At 41.6% G+C, this 20,133-nt stretch overlaps 1 protein-coding gene across 1 annotated transcript in view; it reads right to left on the bottom strand.

Moving 5' to 3' along the window:
* Nucleotides 1–19,755, bottom strand: part of LOC149283354 (heparan sulfate 2-O-sulfotransferase 1) — a 62,781-nt gene extending 43,026 nt beyond the window's left edge. The window contains exon 1 of the mRNA XM_089497730.1: nucleotides 19,632–19,755. Within this exon, the coding sequence (XP_089353856.1) occupies nucleotides 19,632–19,755 (124 nt within the window). The remainder of the gene's footprint in view (nucleotides 1–19,631) is intronic.
* Between the last annotated feature and the right edge of the window lie 378 nt (nucleotides 19,756–20,133).

Genomic DNA, 20,133 nt, shown 5'->3' with positions numbered 1-20,133 from the left:
TGTCAACATTTAATGGGACAGACCCTCTAAATCCCCACTAATTCACGTCTTTCAATGAGCAGAATTCATTGCCTATCCCAATATTGAATGTTTCCATCATATTTTAAAATGAGTTTCCGTGTAAAGCCAGGCGCATAAGCTTTCCATTGCAAAAAGGCCATATTATATAGAGAGCGTATTGCTGTCCATGATGACCAGTCTAAAAACTGTGCTACACCAAAGCCTAGGAAAGAAGGGAACAGAACAGAAATATAGCAGTTGTTACTCAAAACGGTCAGAATTCATAATCCCCCCCCCCCCCAGATGTTAAAAAGAACCAATAAGACCTATAAACGAGAGCAAAACAGACAAAGCTACCACCAAAGGACGCGGTTAGTCCTTCCATGTTGGAAACTCACCAATAAAATATTTGTTATTTTTTTAAGAAATCTTTGCTTTCTACCAATACATGAATCCAGCCGTCGTGAGAAGTACGCACCATGTTAGCCATGAGAAAACCTGGGGTGAAAACAGCTCGACAACAATAGTGGAAATATCTACGGCACCTACTTTAAAATGATTCAGGGTAGGTTGTTTGCTACAGGAAACTGTAGAAAAGATCACAGAACGTCCAAAACTATTTACAGAAATAAAGACCGAACTGGGAGAACGAACGGGCGAAGGGGGAGAACACAACACATTCAGCTCGGAACTAATCAGCAAATCACCCAACAATTATTCAGATGGGGAGATCATCATACCATGTATGCTTGCATTCAGTTTACTCAATCAACAATTACTAAAACCACAATTGCTATCTTTATCACAAACCAACTATGTTATGGGGTCGGTGGATTATTGATTCAATTTCAGTAATGGACAAAAAAGAAAAGAAAATGACCGCCAGCCAGAAGAGAGTTACATTCTCATTTTTCCAGAACGATACGTTATACATGGCAGTGAACTTGGGTTTTAAAATTTTCAATTGTTCGACAGAATGAAGACATAAATTATTCACTGCAGTCAGATTCGTAACACTCGGTTACCGATTTTATGTGCCAAGCAATAGCAGTTTTAACACAGCACTGGGACTTATCTGGTGGCAAGGTTGGTACTAAATTGGCAATAGTGTATCTTGGTGTTTTTTTGGTTTTTCTTTTTGAGAGAAAGCATTGTGGGCGACTAGACGTAACCCAATGCAATTCCTCCCCGTCCAGCAGAGTGTTGTCATGCGAAACACTTTCCTCTTCTTTGCATCTATTTTCTAGTATCCAAGATTGTACCAATAGATGATGAACAGACAGCTAATCAAGAGCTCGTCTGCAGAATTGGTGCTAGAAGTCAAGACACAGGAGCCAACCACCATACAGGTCTATTTTAAATAACGTAACATAATATTCTAGTATCTATAGCCAATAGCCTCTTGAGATTTTACCAGCCCTGCATTTGGAGAATGACATGCACAAATACTTCATGCAAAGGAGTCTTCATAGGAATGCTTCAAGGGGCACTCAGGCTGTTAGGAGAAGGTGCCACTCCAGAGCCGTTCCTGGGCGCCTGCTCTCGTTTTTTGGCTGCTTGAAACATGTAATGGCTGGCAGGAAAGCGCACACACTGAAACTAATGGCAGTGCCGAGGAGCTGGCTAGTGACTAGTATAACCCCTGTGCCCACTGGCCAAATGCATTCTCTGCAAGTCTGGGGACAGAGATTTAGGGGCAAATGCCTAGGGGCTCTATTTAATCATTCATGAATCTGAATTTAAGCGGAACACTCAGCTATCATAGGCATTAAAGTGTGTACGGTGGTTGATGTGTCCCTTGAATTAAGTGATTTAAACTGCCTGCCCTTCTATATGAGCACCATATGCTTCACTGAATGCACTTCATATAGTAGGCTTTTCCTAAAATAAACGTCCCTGTACCATATGCGACAGCAGCTCCAATTAGAAATCCAAATTTCTGGTCCAAATGAATGCACAGGTGGACAGTACGAGCAACTAGCTTTTCTCTGTACCCAGGAGAATCCCTGCGCATGCTACTAGCAGATAACAGACGGGCATCCAAAGCAAATACAAGCACTGCAGATGTTAAGCCAACACAGGCACGCTTATCAAGAAATGTAAGGGAAACTGCAAACAAAATCAACGTGTGGGTGTTTGCATTATTGGTAATGGGATAAGACCACCTAAAGATGCCAAAAAACTAACTACAAGAAAGGACATGTCTTCTATACAGATGGTGAAGCTACTGTGTGACCTCTTGACTGAGGAGGAAAGCATACACATGTCAGGCATGCAGACAATTGGTAAGACTAGTACGGTATTAACCCTATGACAGCTTAAAGAGAACAGCTTGCACGTGCGCTTTGGCAAAGTTGATGACCAGGAATGCAATGGTACGAAGGACTGCATTCCAGTACATGTTTAGACACTTCAGAGAATTCAGAGCCCGTTCCTTAAAAGTTTATGGAACTGTTAATGCAGCTTAACTTTCTTCCTTTTAGAATTTAGTGGTTAGTGTCTTCCATAAAATTTAAGGTGCGGGAATTGGACACAACTAAGGAATAACCAACACTCAGCACATGATTAAAGGGTATATTATTGAACTAGATTGTGCCATATATATAGCATGATGTATAGATAAAACAATTAGATTATTAGATACACTCAATGGCCACTTTATTAGGTACATCTGTTCAACACAAATAGCTAATCAGCCAATCACATGGCAGCAACTCAATGCATTTAGTCATGTACACGTGGTCAAGACAACTTGCTGAAGTTCAAACTAGGGCTGAAACAACGAATCGATAAAATCGATAATAATCGATAACGGAAATCGTTGTCGACGATTTCCGTTATCGATTAATCGAGTGATCGATTCGTTGTTGGAGCACTCAGCTCCTTTTACTTACCTCCGCGAGCGTTCCCCGCTTCTGCTACATGCTCTGCAGTCTCCGCCTTCTTTTAGTTGCGTGACGGATGTGACGCGTTCCGGAGGTAAGTATTCTTCATGTCTGTGCGAATCGCTCTGTGCGAGTGGCTCCATTCGCACAGAGCGATTCGCGGGGGTGGGGGGGGCAGGCCAGGGTAGGAGACTGAGTGCAGGGCAGAGTGGGGGTGGGGATGCAGGGCAGGGTGTGAGTGTGGGGGCAGGGCAGGAGACTGGGTGCAGGGCAGAGTGGGGGTGGGGATGCAGGGTGTGAGTGTGGGTGCAGGGCAGAGTGGGAGACTGGGTGCAGGGCAGAGTGGGGGTGGGGATGCAGGGCAGAGTGGGGGCAGGGTGTGAGTGTGGGGGCAGGGTGTGAGTGTGGGGGCAGGGTGTGAGTGTGGGGGCAGGGTGTGAGTGTGGGGGCAGGGCAGAGTTGGAGACTGGGTGCAGGGGCACAGTGCAAAGTGCTGGGTGCAAAGTGCCAGGGCTGGGTGCAAAGTGCTGGGTGCAAAGTGCCAGGGCTGGGGCAAAGTGCAAAGGGCTGGGTGCAAAGGGCTGGGTGCAAAGGGCTGGGTGCAAAGTGCCACGGCTGGGTGCAAAGTGCCACGGCTGGGTGCAAAGTGCCAGGGCTGGGTGCAAAGTGCCAGGGCTGGGTGCAAAGTGCCAGGGCTGGGGCAAAGTGCTGGGTGCAAAGTGCCAGGGCTGGGGCAAAGTGCTGGGTGCAAAGTGCCAGGGCTGGGGCAAAGTGCTGGGTGCAAAGTGCCAGGGCTGGGGCAAAGTGCTGGGTGCAAAGTGCTGGGTGCAATGTGCCAGGACTGGGTGCAAAGTGCTGGGTGCAAAGTGCCAGGGCTGGGGCAAAGTTTCTTGAACAGTAATAGTCCACCTCTTTTCAGAATGTTTGGGGTTATTTTGTTTCATAAATATTGTGTTTGGGTTCTTGTACTTTGAAAATATTGTTTTTTATTACATCATAACAAAATAAGAATGTTAATGTAAATTTTAAGTTGTTTTTTAACATCCAGTTCATTAAATTATTTTAAATAAACGAAAAATTTGCATATTGTTTTTTTTTATCCGATTAATCGATTAATCGAAAAAATAATCGGCCAACTAATCGATTATTAAAATAATCGTTAGTTGCAGCCCTAGTTCAAACCGAGCATCAGAATAGGGAAGAACGGGGATTTCAGTGACTTTGAACGTGGCATGGTTGTTGGCGCCAGACGGGCTGGTCTGAGTATTTCAAAAACGGCTGATCTACTGGGATTTTCATGCACAACCATCTGTAGGGTTTACAGAGAACGGTCCGAAAAAGAAAAAATATGCAGTGAGCGGCAGTTGAGTGGACGAAGATGCCTTGTTGAGGAGAATGGGCAGACTGGTTCAAGATGAAAGAAAGGCAACAGTAACTTAAATAACCCCTCGTTACAACCAAGGTATGCAGAATACCATCTCTGAACCCACAACACGTCGAACCTTGAAGCAGGACAAACCCCAACCTCCTAATGAAGCCTTCATTAGTACACGGTATCAAAATAGAGAAAACCAAAGTAGCGCTCTTGCAAAAAAACATACTACTTTTTATGATATATTATAACATGAGAGATGTGGCTTGCTCACTTGTAAAATATGACACATGCAAAATGCCAGCTGCACACGGCTTAATTTTACTGACGCAATATATTAAGGAAGAAACTGGACAGATCCCAGGAGCTAGAAGACGAGTCTATGTAAAGTAATACTGCCGGCGCCTTAATGTGCTATTTTAAATTGATCTTTGTAAGTGCTTAAGTCTCTTCTGTCGTCTTAAAGGGGAAGGTGTGCGGAAACATAAGTATAGTACGGTATACAGTAACATAAAATATTGTTGAATAAAACTTATTTTGCTCCAATAAACTTCCTTTAGCTGCAGACCTAGAAACCATTGTTGCCAGCCATGATATTTGCATGATTTTCCCTGTTCAAACACCAGACTGAGCCGATCGTTTGGATTCTAATGACGTCCTGTACAATATATAGTATTTTTAGTGTTATTTCATATTTTTTTTTTAAAGGATTGTCCTTTAAAAAGACCCTTTAACACACAACAGACTTCCATTTTTTCATACAAACGCATACAAAGATTTTCCCTTTGTATGCATTTGCTCGCTTTCCTTAAATTAAAACTGCAGCTGAAACTCGGGCGAATACAGAATATGGATTCTGTGATGAAGATGTCTGGGACACTAGATTGTCCTAACCGAATGGGTGACTGCTTGGTTCTCATACCTTCAATGTAGAGCCCTGCGCCGGACTGCTTTTTCAATCCCGCTCCCGCTGTTTTTTTGCCCGCTCCCGGCATGTGGGTGTTCCATTCCCGCCACATTTGTGGCCAATCCCGCCCGCTCCCGCCACATTTGTGGCCCATCAAGCCCACCTCCTTACCTGAATTTCCCGGGCAGTCCCGCAAGGCTGCCCTCGAGTTGTTCCCTCACAGCGTCTCTTCTCTTGCTCCGCCCAGGAACAAGGCGGAGTCACGGGAAGTGACGTCACCTCACCTGACTCAGTTTTGTTCCTGGGCGGAGCAAGACAGGAGAAACTGTAAGGGAGCAGCGAGAAGGCAGCCTTGCGGGACTGCGCGGGATTACCGGGACCCGCAGGTACAGTGCCTGACCGCCCGCTCCCGCCCGCAACCCCAGCAAGACCGCCCGCAACCCCAGCAAGACCGCCCGCGCCTCCCAATGCAGTCCTCTACTTCAATGTGTCATTGTCAAGAAGGGGAAGTCTGTCTTTGGGACCGCAAATCATTGTTGCTCCCCTTCTCTTGATGTCCCGCTTCCCTAGGAGCTCAGAATGTTTGGTGGGCATAAGGGTATCAGACAGCTCTACAGTCCTAAAAGTTACAATAGTGTGTAACAATTTTGTAATTACAATTTTGTAAAAAAAACAAAAAAAAAAAAACAAAAAAAAAAATCATTGTTCTAATTACATAAACAACAATCAATAGGCCATAAAAGCCATAGCAACACATCTAGCCACATCCACAAAAACAAACATGGCCCTCTATCGTCATTTGAAGCATTGGAAGTATGAGGTTACTAAAGCTTTTCCACAAAGATACGTCTGATCCTTCTAAAGCATGGAGAAGTCTTATTCCGAAATTCATGGGCCCTTTCACTCACACTCTCACTGTCTGGTTCACTCTCTGACGCTCTCCGTTTCCCTACATTCTCTGCTGACCACTTCCACATTTTCTTGTTCACCTTCTCCCTTCTTCCGCACCTCCACAGACCTAACCTGGCATCAATTGCCACCACAATTCTGTTTATGTCCTCTCCCATGACCCCGCAAGCGAAGGAGAGGATATAAGCGAAAGCTCCACCATTTTGGAAAAAGGCCACCTTAGGATAAAATGGTGGCACTATTGTAACGTTTTCTCCCCAGATTGGAGGACTGGGGGCGTCAGTGAAAGTACCGGCATTTTGGCATAACACCAGGTTACGTACGTGGAGATGCAGACAAACATAGAAGATAAAAAATAAAGGTGACACGATGAAAGACCGAAGCTAGAGGAGAGAAGATGATGTGGAAATTGAAGCAATTGGCAGGAGGTGCAGAGAAGGTAGGCAAAGATTTAGATTTAGTGAGTGTGAGTGCAAGAGTAAACGTGGGCACTGGGTAATGAATTTAGTTCACGAGTTTTTGTCAGAACAGAACAGGCAGCAAATGTTACTTGTTGCCAAAAAGCGAATGGGTCAAAAACCCATAAGTTTGTGTGAATATTTTGTGGTCTATTTGCATAACTACAGGTTAGCAATCAAATCCATGCAACAGTATTTTATGCCATCAAAAATACTTTCCTGCAGAAAAATTATGTGGGAGAAGTTTTTTTTCATTTTACAGAAAATGATTTCCAGACCATAAGAACTGGAAAAAGCGACTGGAATATTGTTCCCATGGGAATATTGTCAAATGAAAGATTTTTTTTCTATCCCTGAAGGAAATAAATTGCACTTGATTATTCCTAAAGGGCTCAATATGAGTCCCAACAATAGAAATACTAATGAAATAGAGGCACGAATTAAATAAAATAATTTTTTGAGTAAATTATTACATTATCAGCAGGGGAAAAGAACATGGATTTTTCTTTTTGGAGGTATGGTCTTGTTATAGAAAATGAATCACCCATTGGTCCCAAACTACTTCAATGACGCAGAAAAACAAAAAACCTGTTATTGACTTACAGAAGGCAATTACATAAAATAAGAGTACGCTGATGAAATGTTCACAGAAAGAACTGTATACATCATACTGATTTCATCAAAAAGTGCTGATTTCCTAAGAGAAGGCTTTTCATAGTTCATATTTTTGCATTAATTCCTGAAGATATATTTTAATCATTTGTGATTTTCTATACGCTGGCTCAATGTCCCCAAGGCATTGCCGCTATCATGTAGACTACAAGACGAGCAGTCATTTTTAAGATTACGATGGGCTATTCAACCGAGAGAACTATCACCAATAAAAACATTAAATGCAGGGAACGATAACAGAAAGACATAAAACTAAGCAAAATTTTGTGTATATATTTGTGAGAACTCTGTTTGACTTAATTGTATTGACTATAACCACGTACATAACCCTCACAGGAAAAAAGGATAGATTATTGTTATTACCGTTTAACCAGGCTGGTCAAATGTGCATAAACATCAGAGACCGTTTTAAAATAAAAGCCATGGCTAAATGGCTATGGGGTTTTGACCCTGTTGAAGGAGCTAGGGGTGGTGGTCTACTCAACAAGCAAGGCCCTTCAGAAAAGAAAAAAAAAAACATAAAAAGGAACTACTATATTTAAATCTCCCCAACAGATAATCCAGTTCCAACATAGCCTTTAAATATGACGAAGAAGGCACATGCGTCAACCTCAGTATGAATAACAATCTTTTTATACTTCAGCTATCTCGGCTTACACTCCATGAAGAATATGTGGCTGATCATAGGTGGCAACATCTCTAAGGTTATGATGAACACGACCGCTCTATTTCAACCACGGAAAGTGTGATTTAGCATGTTATGTATTTGCATGGAGATATATGTATCAATTCTGCTGTATTGTTCAGGAAGAGTAATTAGAATGTTTAATCTTTTGTTTTCTTTATTTTATTTGCTCTTCAGCTTGCCATGCTGGTTCCACGAGAAGCATCAGCTTCACACAAGAACCTCAATTATGTTTCATCCAAACCCTCAGCTCAATGTAACTGATCTTTCAGTTTCTCTAACATGCTACAATTAAGAGTAATTAGTAAACTTGTTGGCATAAACAACAAGGATAGGTGCTTAAAGAATCACTAGTCACTTTTAATATGCAGATATTTCAGCCTTTAAGGCAAAATGAGGTGTGTGCATTAGTAACCATTTTTTCTTAGGGCTTTTACTCTTCAAGAATATTTTTCCAGAGCACTGTTTAAAGGGGGATTCCAAAGTATTTTAAAGGGGCAACTACATCCGTTTATACAGGACATATGACTGCTCTATATAAATAAATACAAAAAAACAAACGATATAAAAAAGCTGGCACCGATTTAGGGGAAAAGGAGCTTAAAGATATCTCAGAGCATTTTGTTTTACTTTTGTAGTCTTCAAGAATCCACACAATCTGCAGTAATATACAAAAGGCATTTGAGACATCAAATATAATTTGATGTTACAAGCACAGACAAAGGAGACATTTGGAAGACCATGTTTAAACAGGCCTTTTAAGGAGAAAAAACAAGATACTTTGCACAATGCCACAAATGTTTATCTAATTTAGTGTTTTATACTGCTTGGAGCAAGCCTTCATATTTCCATTTTCTTTTTGGATGGGATACAGTGCTTTATTACATTTTCAAGTGTTTATGACACAGTAGCAATATCATCCAAAAGCAGCTGGTGAAATGTTTTTTTTTTTTTTACGGTTCCACTATCGGGCTTCGGCCTTTGCTTTCCGTGCTGCTGCAGTGGTCTGATGCCATCGCTTGTTGCTTTAGTCTTGGTCAGAGCTCTTCAGCGAGACCTGCTCATCCTGCATTATGCCACCCCACTCACTGCTCTTTCTGTTAGTCTCATTTCAGTCTGCAGCAGCTAAGCTTCCCGTCAAGCTTTTTGCTTTACATTTATAGGTTTTATCTTTAGTTAGGTTTCTAGAGAGGCCTGTCACTTGTTCCTGTGTTTTGTCCCCTTCTATTGTGAACTTTGTCCTGTCTTTCTATTTGTATGTAGCACCTTAACCATCCATTCCTGCCACCAGTCTGGATCATACAGGTATGATTCTGTTGTTTGCTAAGCTTTACTAAATGCCTTTCATTGCCAAAGATGGCAACAGAGTGAATTAAGTGTGAGGTTACCCTGTGTTAGGCTGTACAAGTTCTCTTTGGCATTTGGACTCAATTCCCAAACGGTGGACACCAGTGGTTCCCAAAAGCCCCTTTGACTTGAGGCTAAGCTTTGATGTACTCAGTGGCCATTGCAAATTTGCTGCCATCTAATGCACACAAAATTTGAAACAGAGTGCACTTCATGAGGAAATCAGAACACAGGTATTGGAGATTACAGAATCATCTAGCCAAGGTCATGTCAGAGATCAGAGAACCGCAAGCGTCAACAGAAGATTCTGCATAGGGCGAGACATCACAGAAACTTCGGCGACCAAACAAATTTATTGATATGGAAACAGGATACCCTAGACGATGCACCATAAGCGCCGACTGGACGACTTTTTCAACAGACACTAACGCATCGGAGCTATAGGTTTAAATACTGATTCCTAGGTCATCTGAAATTTCAGGGACCAGAGCGCTCAAATTCATGCGACCCATTTGCCTTGACTGCTGTCAAGCTGAAAGTAGAAGACATGAAAATCCCCATGAGTCCACCATTTGTGTGATATGGCATCTTTTAATAACTACTTCAATATCAGGAGCCCAGACACGCTGGCAGTGTCCAAAATAACCCAATCAACTAGTATGGCTGGTAAAAGTTTTGCTGTACATTTTTTTTAGTATTTTAAAGCACTTTTAGCTTATTATATTCAACCTTGCAATGCTTTCAAACCACTTCTCTGACTAAACAGCAAATAAATTCAGTGGTGACATTCAACATCCCATCTCAGAATTTCCACAGCACTTCCAGTTGAAGCATGAAGAAACACTTAAGATCTATTATAGGTATTTCTTGTAAAAACTAATACTCTATATGCCATATCTAACAGGATTTAAGGGGGAAACATCATAACAGGAATGTTCTTCAGGAAGATTGATCTCCACAACCTGTTTCATTGCCCCAGAAGAACATCTCAAAACGAATCAATGAGTTTCATCAACTTTTCCATTCTGGCTTTATGAAATGTTATATATTGATAATTACAAATACTAAATACAAATTTACAGCTAAGATGCGATGTATAATTCTATTCTTTGCATTGATGTTCCCTTTCCATTAGATTATTACTTATTTATACAGCTTCTACAATCTAAGTAGCATTATACGGTATGACAAACGCAAATCGATGTTCCCTGATTTACAGATTCAATACAAGTGTGTAGAAGCAAGCGATGAAATATGATTTCTATGCTTGATAGACTCATAATCCCGTGCCATATGTAAGTGCCAAGCAATAATGTGGAAGGGATAAATATAAGTTACTGAGCAATTTTCATTCACTCACTTTTTTTTTTTTTTTCTTTGTCAAACACTGGCAACCTAAATAATCATACTCCACTCCCTAGTGCCAAGCATAAAACTTTACCATCACATCCATTTTCAGGCATTTAAATATACAAAAGGCTTGTTAAGCGTCATGGTTCTTCAGTGACCCCCTTAATCTTCTCCATAATACTTCACCTTTAAGTGATGGAGATAGGATGTGTGGAGAAACACTGTATGGGAAACACACGAGCTGCATTTAACACAATAAAGAGCCTAATTACCGGAGAATTACTGCCTACCCTGCTGTATAATGCTGAGCCCCCGATTATATATTGCTGTCCCATATCGACGTTTTTTATTCCAACCTGGCAGTGACCTTTCAGAGCTAATTAGCCCCCTGATTAAAACAGAGAGGGAGGGATGGCGGAGAAAAATAATACGAGAAAACCATTTAACCACATCTGTGGACCAAGAAGATAGGCTAAAAATAAAGCACTGGAATATAGCAATGATTTCAGATAATGACAGTAATCATGAATAATTGCCAACATTTGCTCTTCGACTATTAACGTTTTGTTCAGCGGCTGAACATTTTCCGAATGCTGTTGGGTACCGACATGACCACAAAGATACCGGCTCCCAGATACTCGAACGTGGTCATTACTGGTAACAAACAGGTGAGGATAGGGAATTATTTGTCTAGTGATTATAGGTAGCTAAATTGAGCCCACATTAGCCATGCATGGTTTTATTACAGTTATTTTATTTGAGGTCTCATTAACCAAGCACTAAAGTGGAACTGTAAATTTCACAGCTTTTATATGTAAGCAAATACCTTTTCACCGGCACATGAGTATGTTTGGAGTTTTTTTTTTTACATTGCCCCCTAATATCTATGAGATAGTCAGCCAGCCAGAATAGAGGTGAAAGCTACAAATATGGCCACCGGTTGGACTATGCACACATACGCATCCCAATCCTCATATCCCATTACCGGAAAAGCTTCACACACTCACACACATGTACACACTTACATATACAAAGTCACTCCAAGCCTCGCATACACATTTAGGACCCCCTCCCAGTTTACCTACCATTGTAGGTTCTTCCCTTAAGCAGCTGGTGACAGGTCTGGTCTCCTCGCAGTCCTCACATGCTGACCAAGTCAGAACGCGGGAAAATGACATCATATTGCGGCGCTCAGACTCAATCAGCATGCTGAGACTGAGGGAATACCAATGTAGAGGGCTTTGCTGGCGGCCATGATCACCACTGAACCGAAAGTGACAAACGCACCGGAAGTCTCGTTGGGGTTTAACTCTCATGTAACAGCTTGGACGATAGCCCTGTCCGCGACAATAACAAATTCAAAATCTGATATTAACCCCTTCGAGACAAAGGCTGATTTTACTTTTTGTACCCTTTGTGACAATGGCCTTTTTAACATTTCTGCGCTGCTTGTGTTTAGCTGTAATTTTCTTCTTTCCCGTTTACTGAACCCACACACATTAGATATTGTTTTTTTCAGGACAAGAAGGGCTTTCTTTAGATGACATTGTTTTGATTGTATCATATTATTTACTATTAAAAAAATTATAAAATATGGTGAAAAATTTAGAAAAAAATGACTGTTTCTAACTTTTAGTTGAAAAATCTTTTACTCATCTATAAAAGGTAATGAAAAAACCTGCTAAATAGATTCTACTATTTGTCCTGAGTTTAGAAATACCCAATGTTTTTATGTTTTTTTGCTTTTTTCTACCCATTATGGGGCAATAAGTACAGGTAGCGTTTTGCTATTTCAAAGCCATTTTTTCCAAATCTGGTAATTCTTCCCCCCATGTGCCATTTCGGGTATCTTTGAACCCGGCCAATGCAATTTACCCCATCAAGTCATATATTTTTGAAAACTAGACAGCCCAGGGTATTCCAAATGCTAGTATTTTAACTCTTTCCATGCACCATATCTACCACCAGTCTTTGTCAAACTTTATGGTAGTCATTTTTTTGCATTTGTTTTGTCATACACATTTTACTTCAGGTATGAATTAAAATGTTCTAGTTTATGTCACTATCACAAAACACCCCAATATGTGTTCAGCAACATCTCCTGAGCGCAGCGATACCCCACATGAATGATTTTGCCTGGCTGTTTGGGGGCAAAAGGGCCACATTTGGGGCATGCGCATTTTTCAATGTTGAACTTTGGCATTTGGGGATCCACTGCCCATGCCCTATTTGGTACATCTTTGAGCCGGGCCATTTCAGTGTGCCCAATAAACCCATATATTTTTGAAAACTAGACACCCCAGGGTATTTCAAATGCTAGTATTTTAACTCTTTCCATGCACCATATCTACCACCAGTCTTTGTCAAACTTTGTGGTAGTCATTTTTTTGCATTTGGTTTTCCACACACATTTTAATTCAGGTATGAATTAAAATGTTCTCGTATATGTCACTATCACAAAACACCCCAATATGTGTTCAGCAACATCTCCTGAGTACAGCGATACCTCACATGAATGATTTTGCCTGGCTGTTTTGGGGCAAAAGGGCCACATTTGGGGCATGCGCTTTTTTCAATGTTGAACTTTGGCATTTGGGATCCACTGCCCATGCCCTATTTGGTACATCTTTGAGCCGGGCCATTTCAGTGTGCCCAACAAAACCATATATTTTTCAAAACTAGACACCACAGGGTATTTTAAATGCTGGTATTTTAACTCTTTGCATGCACATATTTTACCACCAGCATTTTTTCAAAGTTTGCAGTAATATTTTTGTGTGTGTATTTTTCCCCCACACACCTACTTTATGTATGAATTTACAGCTCCTGGTATATGCCGCTGTCACACGACACCCCATAATGTGTTCAGCAACATCTCCTGAGTGCAGTGATACCCCACATGCATGGGTGTGTCATTTTTGGGGGGAACTAAAAGGCCACATTTGGTACGTGTGCATTTTTCTAATTGGAAATTAGATGTGTGGCCATCCTCCCCCCCGTGTTAATTGGGACGTTGTTGAACCTGGCCCATTCAATTTACCCCATCAAATCATACATTTTTTAAAAGTAGACACCCCACGGGCATTTAATATGCCAGTATTTTAACTCTTTCCATGCGAGAATTGTTTTAAGCTAATATGCTAATTTTAGGACTTGCTCACAAAAATATATTTTTTATATATATATATATATTTTTTATTTTTTTTTAAAAAAAATTTAACATTTTTTTTCAACTTGGAGGTTCCCCTGATAGTGACATCAGTGGGAAATGATTTTTACATTTTACTGTTTTTTTACTATTTTTTTCTAATTATTATTAATTTTATTTTATTTTTTAATTTATTTTTACTAATCACACTGTGATTAGAAAGCTGGGCTCCATTGACTTGCATGGTGAATGCAGTACCTGTATTCAACCTGCAAGTGGAGCCAAAGTTCTCTAGATGGTCTGGACTATCTAGCGAACTTTTAAAATTTGTGGTTCCTGTTACAGGACGGCGGCCATCTTCCTTGATGGCGAAGATTGCCGGCAGCTGCGGCTGTGACCGCTCTCCGGAGCGGTCACAGCCCATCAAAAGGTTAGTGTTTGGTGTCGCTGGATGCCTCCTGATCGAGGCATTCCAGCGACGCCATTTAAGTTTAGGAGGCGATCGTCGATCGCCTCCTAAACGCTTTTAAAACGGGCGTCCGCCGCCATACAAAGTATGGCGGATGTTGACGCCCCGTGGAGGGGCCAGAGATGGCCCCTTCGTGCCGATCGCGGCGTTGCTGAATGCCTCGAGGTCGAGGCATTCAGCAACGCTTTTTGGGTGCAGAAAGCGATAGTAGATCGCTTTCTGCACCCGTTTAAAGACGTGCCGGTCCTGGCACGTCAATTGTCGTAAAGCACATGCTTTTCCGTGCCGTGCCAGGACCGGCAATTGTCATTAAGGGGTTAAAACCCTAGTTGGGTAGCCAGCTATCAGGGCAGCTCTTAATTTGTTGGAGATGACGGGAATTGCGGTTCAGCAGTAGGGTGACAGCACGTTAAGGATGAGTTGTGGCCCGACAGCAGCGGGATGCGTGGCCGGATGCACACATTCGCTTCAAATTCAAATTTCAGTTCTTTTCATTTTTTAAGAATACATATTAAAGCATTTACTTGACACAGAAGAGGCTGCCCTGCTGCTGCGGTGGCGCTATTCCTCCAAGCAAGGACTGGCAAGAAAGCGCTTCCATTGAAGGTAATAGGAGCACTTTGCACATATGCAAACAAGGGTTTGACTGGAGGGGACTATATCACGTACACGGATACGACATATCAGCAGAACACATCTCCTGCACGGCTTTGAGTTGGGGGATGGAGAAATAAGCAAATAAGATTGTGTAGAATCCCCCAATGCATTTGCAAAAGGGACGACCCCAAAAGTTAATATGACCTCACAGCTAATATCTATTAATGTGCATACGATGGCTGGAGTGTCCCTCAGTGCCGCTAATGCAATATTGGCAGTATCCACAGCTGTCCTCATACATATGGAAATTGTACTGCTCCCTCTTCTAATAAGCTATTTCGATTAAAAAAAATAAGTTACGATGATCCCTATAAGCATTGGAACATCGACGGTTTAACATTTCATGAATAAGGACCCCTTTTGCCCAGTCTATCGTGTATCATAAGCGCAATTTTTCGGGTTTCTAGTAAGAGCTTTATAAAGATATGTCGGAGACACAGCACTGTATGAATTAATCTGAAATCCATAACAAGTGGCAGTTAATATACCCCGGGGGAGAATGCAGCAAGCAATCACAATTAATTTATAAATAACTGTTTTGCCTCTCAACATGTAAGCATCTGGGAGACTGAAGACTGTATACATATTCTGTAATATAATTGGGATGAATTTATGCATTCATGTATTAACATGTAATTGATCCAATATAAAGCTATGATTAAAAACAGCCACAACGAACCCCGTTTTACTAAAACACTTGTTTCCAGGAGAGATGTTTTGAAATAAGACTTTTAAAAAGCATTCTTAGAGGGTTAACTATGTGCGACATGAGGCCAACTAAAGCCATTCTTGAAGGAGATGTCCGTTGGGATTGGTTCTCCATGATGTAAAGTCTGGAAGCCATTTGGTAATAACTGTGGCAATCAGACACTAAACACTAATTATTTATTGATTTATATAGTGCTATCATTCAACAGCGCAGTACAATGTGGAAACAGGACACAACCGTTTTGACTCAAACAAGTTCAGGAAGATCTTTAGAACTTAACAACAAGAAGAAGACTGGACGGGAGAGACAAGTAATGTATGGCGAAAATGAAGAGACAGGAGTGGAGAAGAATGATGCAGAAGTTCATGACGAACCATTAGAGGGCTCGCCGGCTTCTGCTATTATAGTACACTGCTTTTTTTATTTTTTTTTAAAGTAGTGGTATTTTTTCTGAGTTTCCGACGGCCATGCTACTTAAATAACGCTCTCTATGAGCTCACTCTCGAAGAGTCTCCTCAATTCATTCCCATAAAGGTATCATGACAATAAATAAAGGCATTTATTTGTAATTATCAAGAACACTTAATTTTCCTACAACGTTTCACTTTCAAGCATAAAAACCACCTGAACATGCTACAGTCTCCTAAAATATAGGCTTAACAGAAAGGGTTTATATATTTAAAATATTGTAATATGACAGATGGGGGGGATTTACTATTTCTTCAAGCTGCTGGCCTTCCACTAACACTTCACACTTTAGTGGGTGCTGTAAACACACATTAAGCTGCAAGAATCCATGAATATATTGAGAAAAAAATCATTTCTAGAGCAGGATTGTGTTTTTGGAGGTTTAGAATGCCAATTGAAGAAGAAAATTAAAATTTTCAAGAGACTAAAGTGAGATAAAATAAACTGAAGAAATCTATGTGGTGAAGCTTGTATGATCATGCTTCCGATCTCATAATGGGAAATGTTCCAAAAAAAAAAAAAAAAAAAAAAAGGAGGTTTTAAGAAAGTTTTAGAATATCAGGTCCAATTTTTCTTGTGCATTAATCAAACTCCTAGTGTTGACACTAGTGGGGTTACGAAGGAAAACCCAGGAGGACCTCGCTGCCATGGTGGAGGACTGTATAAAAACCACAGTAGACCTTATCATTTTCACTGGACTCAATTTGAAAAATATGGCATAGTAGCGAGGGGTGAGGACAACCATGGAAGAGAGAAGATATTTCTGTTGAGTTCCTTACTAAGTATACAGTTTTAAGCTCCTTCCGCCTGGCAGTTAGCTCGAGGGAGCTCGAGGGAGCAAATCCATTCCCAAAATAATAAATTGGGTAGACTGGAAATCCATAACTCCACCAATATAGAATCAATCCCTGTCACCCTCTGGAAAGCCGTTCCCCGTCATCCAAAAAAATATCCTCAAGATGCACTTCAACAGACACCCCCCTACCACCCCATTCCTAGTCTCACCCGGCTGTCCATCTCCATTCATGTCTAGGAATATTTCTTATTTAATGCTCTTATATTTCTTATTTAGTTTTTTATGCCCGTTATCCGCAAGGCCAAATTGTTAAGTCCTCTTTACACATTGTACAGCGCCGCAGATACGCTATATAAATCAAGTCATAATATTAATAAACTTAGTAGTTTCATATTACTGCCTCGTACAAGAGAAACGGTGTTTGACCAACTCTACAAAGGCAAGAAAAGTAGTAGTGGTAAAAACTAACTTTTGATTCCATCGTGTTTTATAGCCCTTGGGGGATTCTAGATCACCTTAAATATATAATCATTCCGTTAAGCGACTCGTGGCCTCCGATATATGGGTTTAACAACACAGGCTGAGCTTCCGGATAGTCACATGGATGCCTGGAGACTATAAAAGGCTGGAGTTGTCAGCATCAAACTGTATGAATTAGAAGAAAGTGCATTACCCCAGACAGAATTATTAACTACTCGAAAAGAAGCTACAGTTTCAGCGGTTTCCTTCTGTAATGAGACAGGACTGTGGAGATGAACCAAAAAGGAAAAGAAGAAAAAAAGACACGGCAGATTAAATGCATTAATCAATGGCGGCCTGGTATAAACCTGATAGGGTATTTTGTACAATATCTCCCCTTAATCATTTCAGCAATAACAGGATTTTAAGTGCTGTAAACGTCTAATCTATGCCTGCGAAGGGACGTTAATTGATCCCAAAATGAGAAACATTTTAACCCTTTCACTGATGGGGGAATTTTAACTACTGGTTCCACGCACTCTGAAACCACCGAGCTTATAAGAGATCTGTCCTCAAGCCTACGCTACAAACACGCATCTGTACACGGCAGCCCTTATTAAGCGCAAGGGCCGCAGCCGGACCACAGTAACAGGTGCAATATTATTAATGGGCCGTATATTGGCAGTAACCCATCGGGACTCCATAGGAGCAGTAAGGGATTCTATACTTTTACAGCGACTAAGCCATGCGTCATCATTCTGCACCCCCTCGCCCTCCTAGAGGGATCATTTCTACTTATGTGGGCAGAACGGGTATGATGGAACAGAACAGATATCCAAGAATGACCAGGGTCTATATACCTATTAGAAAAGATGGGGGAGGGGTATTTAGGAAACCCCTGCCGTTACTATACAGTTCCCCAAAGTATGACCCTCCATATAAGCGCTAGCAGAACAGATCTGAAATACAATAAGAGTACACAAACAGATGAGACACAAAAGCAGTTAATAAGGCCGCATTATATGCCATTTACCCAGATAAGTTGGTAACATAACCCAAACATATCTGATCGGTTCCACGGCCCATCCAATAAATCACATAGACTAAAAACTAAGACAACGGTAATAAACCCCATATTATTCCGCACATCCCTCTGTTATTCGATGGGTTACAGCAAGAAGTACCAACAAAAGAATCCGCTTCAAACAGCTACAGTCAGAAGAAAAAGAACTAAATGTTACATTTAAATCATATTTAGGAAAAATATAATGAAGACAAAAGCCGCTGGAAGTACAAGCAACAAAACTGGAGGAAGAATTAAACAGCTTAATATTATCCATTAAAACACATCCGGGGCAGAAATATATACTGGTAGAGTGACAAAGCCTCCGAGATCATATTAATGCTATCAGTTATTAATGTTCTTGTTTGGATCTGGGAGCGAAATAGTTGATAGATCTTTAAAGGACAAATTCTGGATACAGTCAGACAGGATCCACTCTGGAAAGGAAACCCACGGTGCAAACAATCATTTCATACGGTATATAACGCTGGCGATTTACATGAGAAGAGATGGCCGCAAGCGTTACCGCGTTTCAAACTATCTGCAAACCTTCACTAAATGATTTACGTTCAAGATGCCCAATTGGCGCAAGAATTAGAACGAGTACACTATAGCGGGTGATGTATACGGTGCTGTTGGGATAGTATCTTTTGTTCTGCATTATGATGACAAAGTTCACGAGATGAAAAGTGCGCATATATGCATTATTATTTCATATGGCACCATCATATTCCGTAGCGCTGTACAGTTAGTAGACATGACGTAAGTATATATATAACATAATTTGACGTACATACTCTAGATTGTAAGCCAGGCCCTCTTTACCTAATGTAGCGGCTTGCCTGTCAGTTCTGGTTTTGTTGTGCTCTATGAATGCATGTGATGTAAGAAGCACCGAGTAAACTGTCGGCACGATATGAAGATAATACATACACATATAGAGAGTAATATATATACATATATATATTATTTTATATACATACATAGATGGAGGAAAGCGTTGGTGAACTGGAATTTGCCAAAGGCTGCGGGAGAAAATCTTGGGCATGTTAAATACTGGTTGATATTACAGGACGAATCTGGATCGCACGGGATTCGTCAGTATACGCGGTACATGCGGGATACACCGGCGGCTAGTATGTGAGCAGCAGCAGGTGAATGGGCTGAGAGGCTGCTCCACACACTCTGCACATAGATGCCCTCGCAGGGTAAGCGACAGACTGCAGATCGGGGCTGCGGGGAGGATAACGAGGCTCAGTCGCCGCCGAGGAACTTACCGAGCTTTCCCCGGGAATCCTCCAGTTTCTGGATCTGGTTCTCCAGGAAGAGCATGGCGACCCCGAAGGTCAGCACCGCAAGCAGCTGCAACTTGGGCGGCATCATAATCCGTAAGAGCCCCATCAAAATGATCTATCGCGACATAACGTGGGCATCGGGGGTGTGGGGAGCGGCACTGCAGCGACCTGCTGCTTCTGAGACACAGGCACACCCGCCGGGCTCCCCCTGCGGAGCCAATGGGAAAAGCAGCGAAGGAAGACGGCGCCGCGACCGGCAGCAAGTCCAGTGCCTTCTGCTTACAGTTTACACTCCGTACCCGCTGCTCTCCCAGCTCCGTCCGCAGCCACAGCAGCAGTAGCGCCGGCCCATTGCGTGTCGTGTCACGCAGCCACGCCCCCTGCGCTCTACGTCAATGACGTAGTGAACATCACCTTAGCGTCTCTCTCCGTAAGCCTAGTTGCTTAGAAACTAAACCCTTCTGTTTCCTATGTCTGATTGGAT

The sequence above is a fragment of the Sceloporus occidentalis genome, unplaced genomic scaffold (assembly GCF_023333645.1).
Source record: "Sceloporus occidentalis isolate IW3139 unplaced genomic scaffold, rSceOcc1.0.p SCAF_106, whole genome shotgun sequence".
Taxonomy (NCBI): Eukaryota; Metazoa; Chordata; class Lepidosauria; order Squamata; family Phrynosomatidae; genus Sceloporus; species Sceloporus occidentalis.
This window is presented reverse-complemented; position numbering and strand designations above follow the sequence as displayed.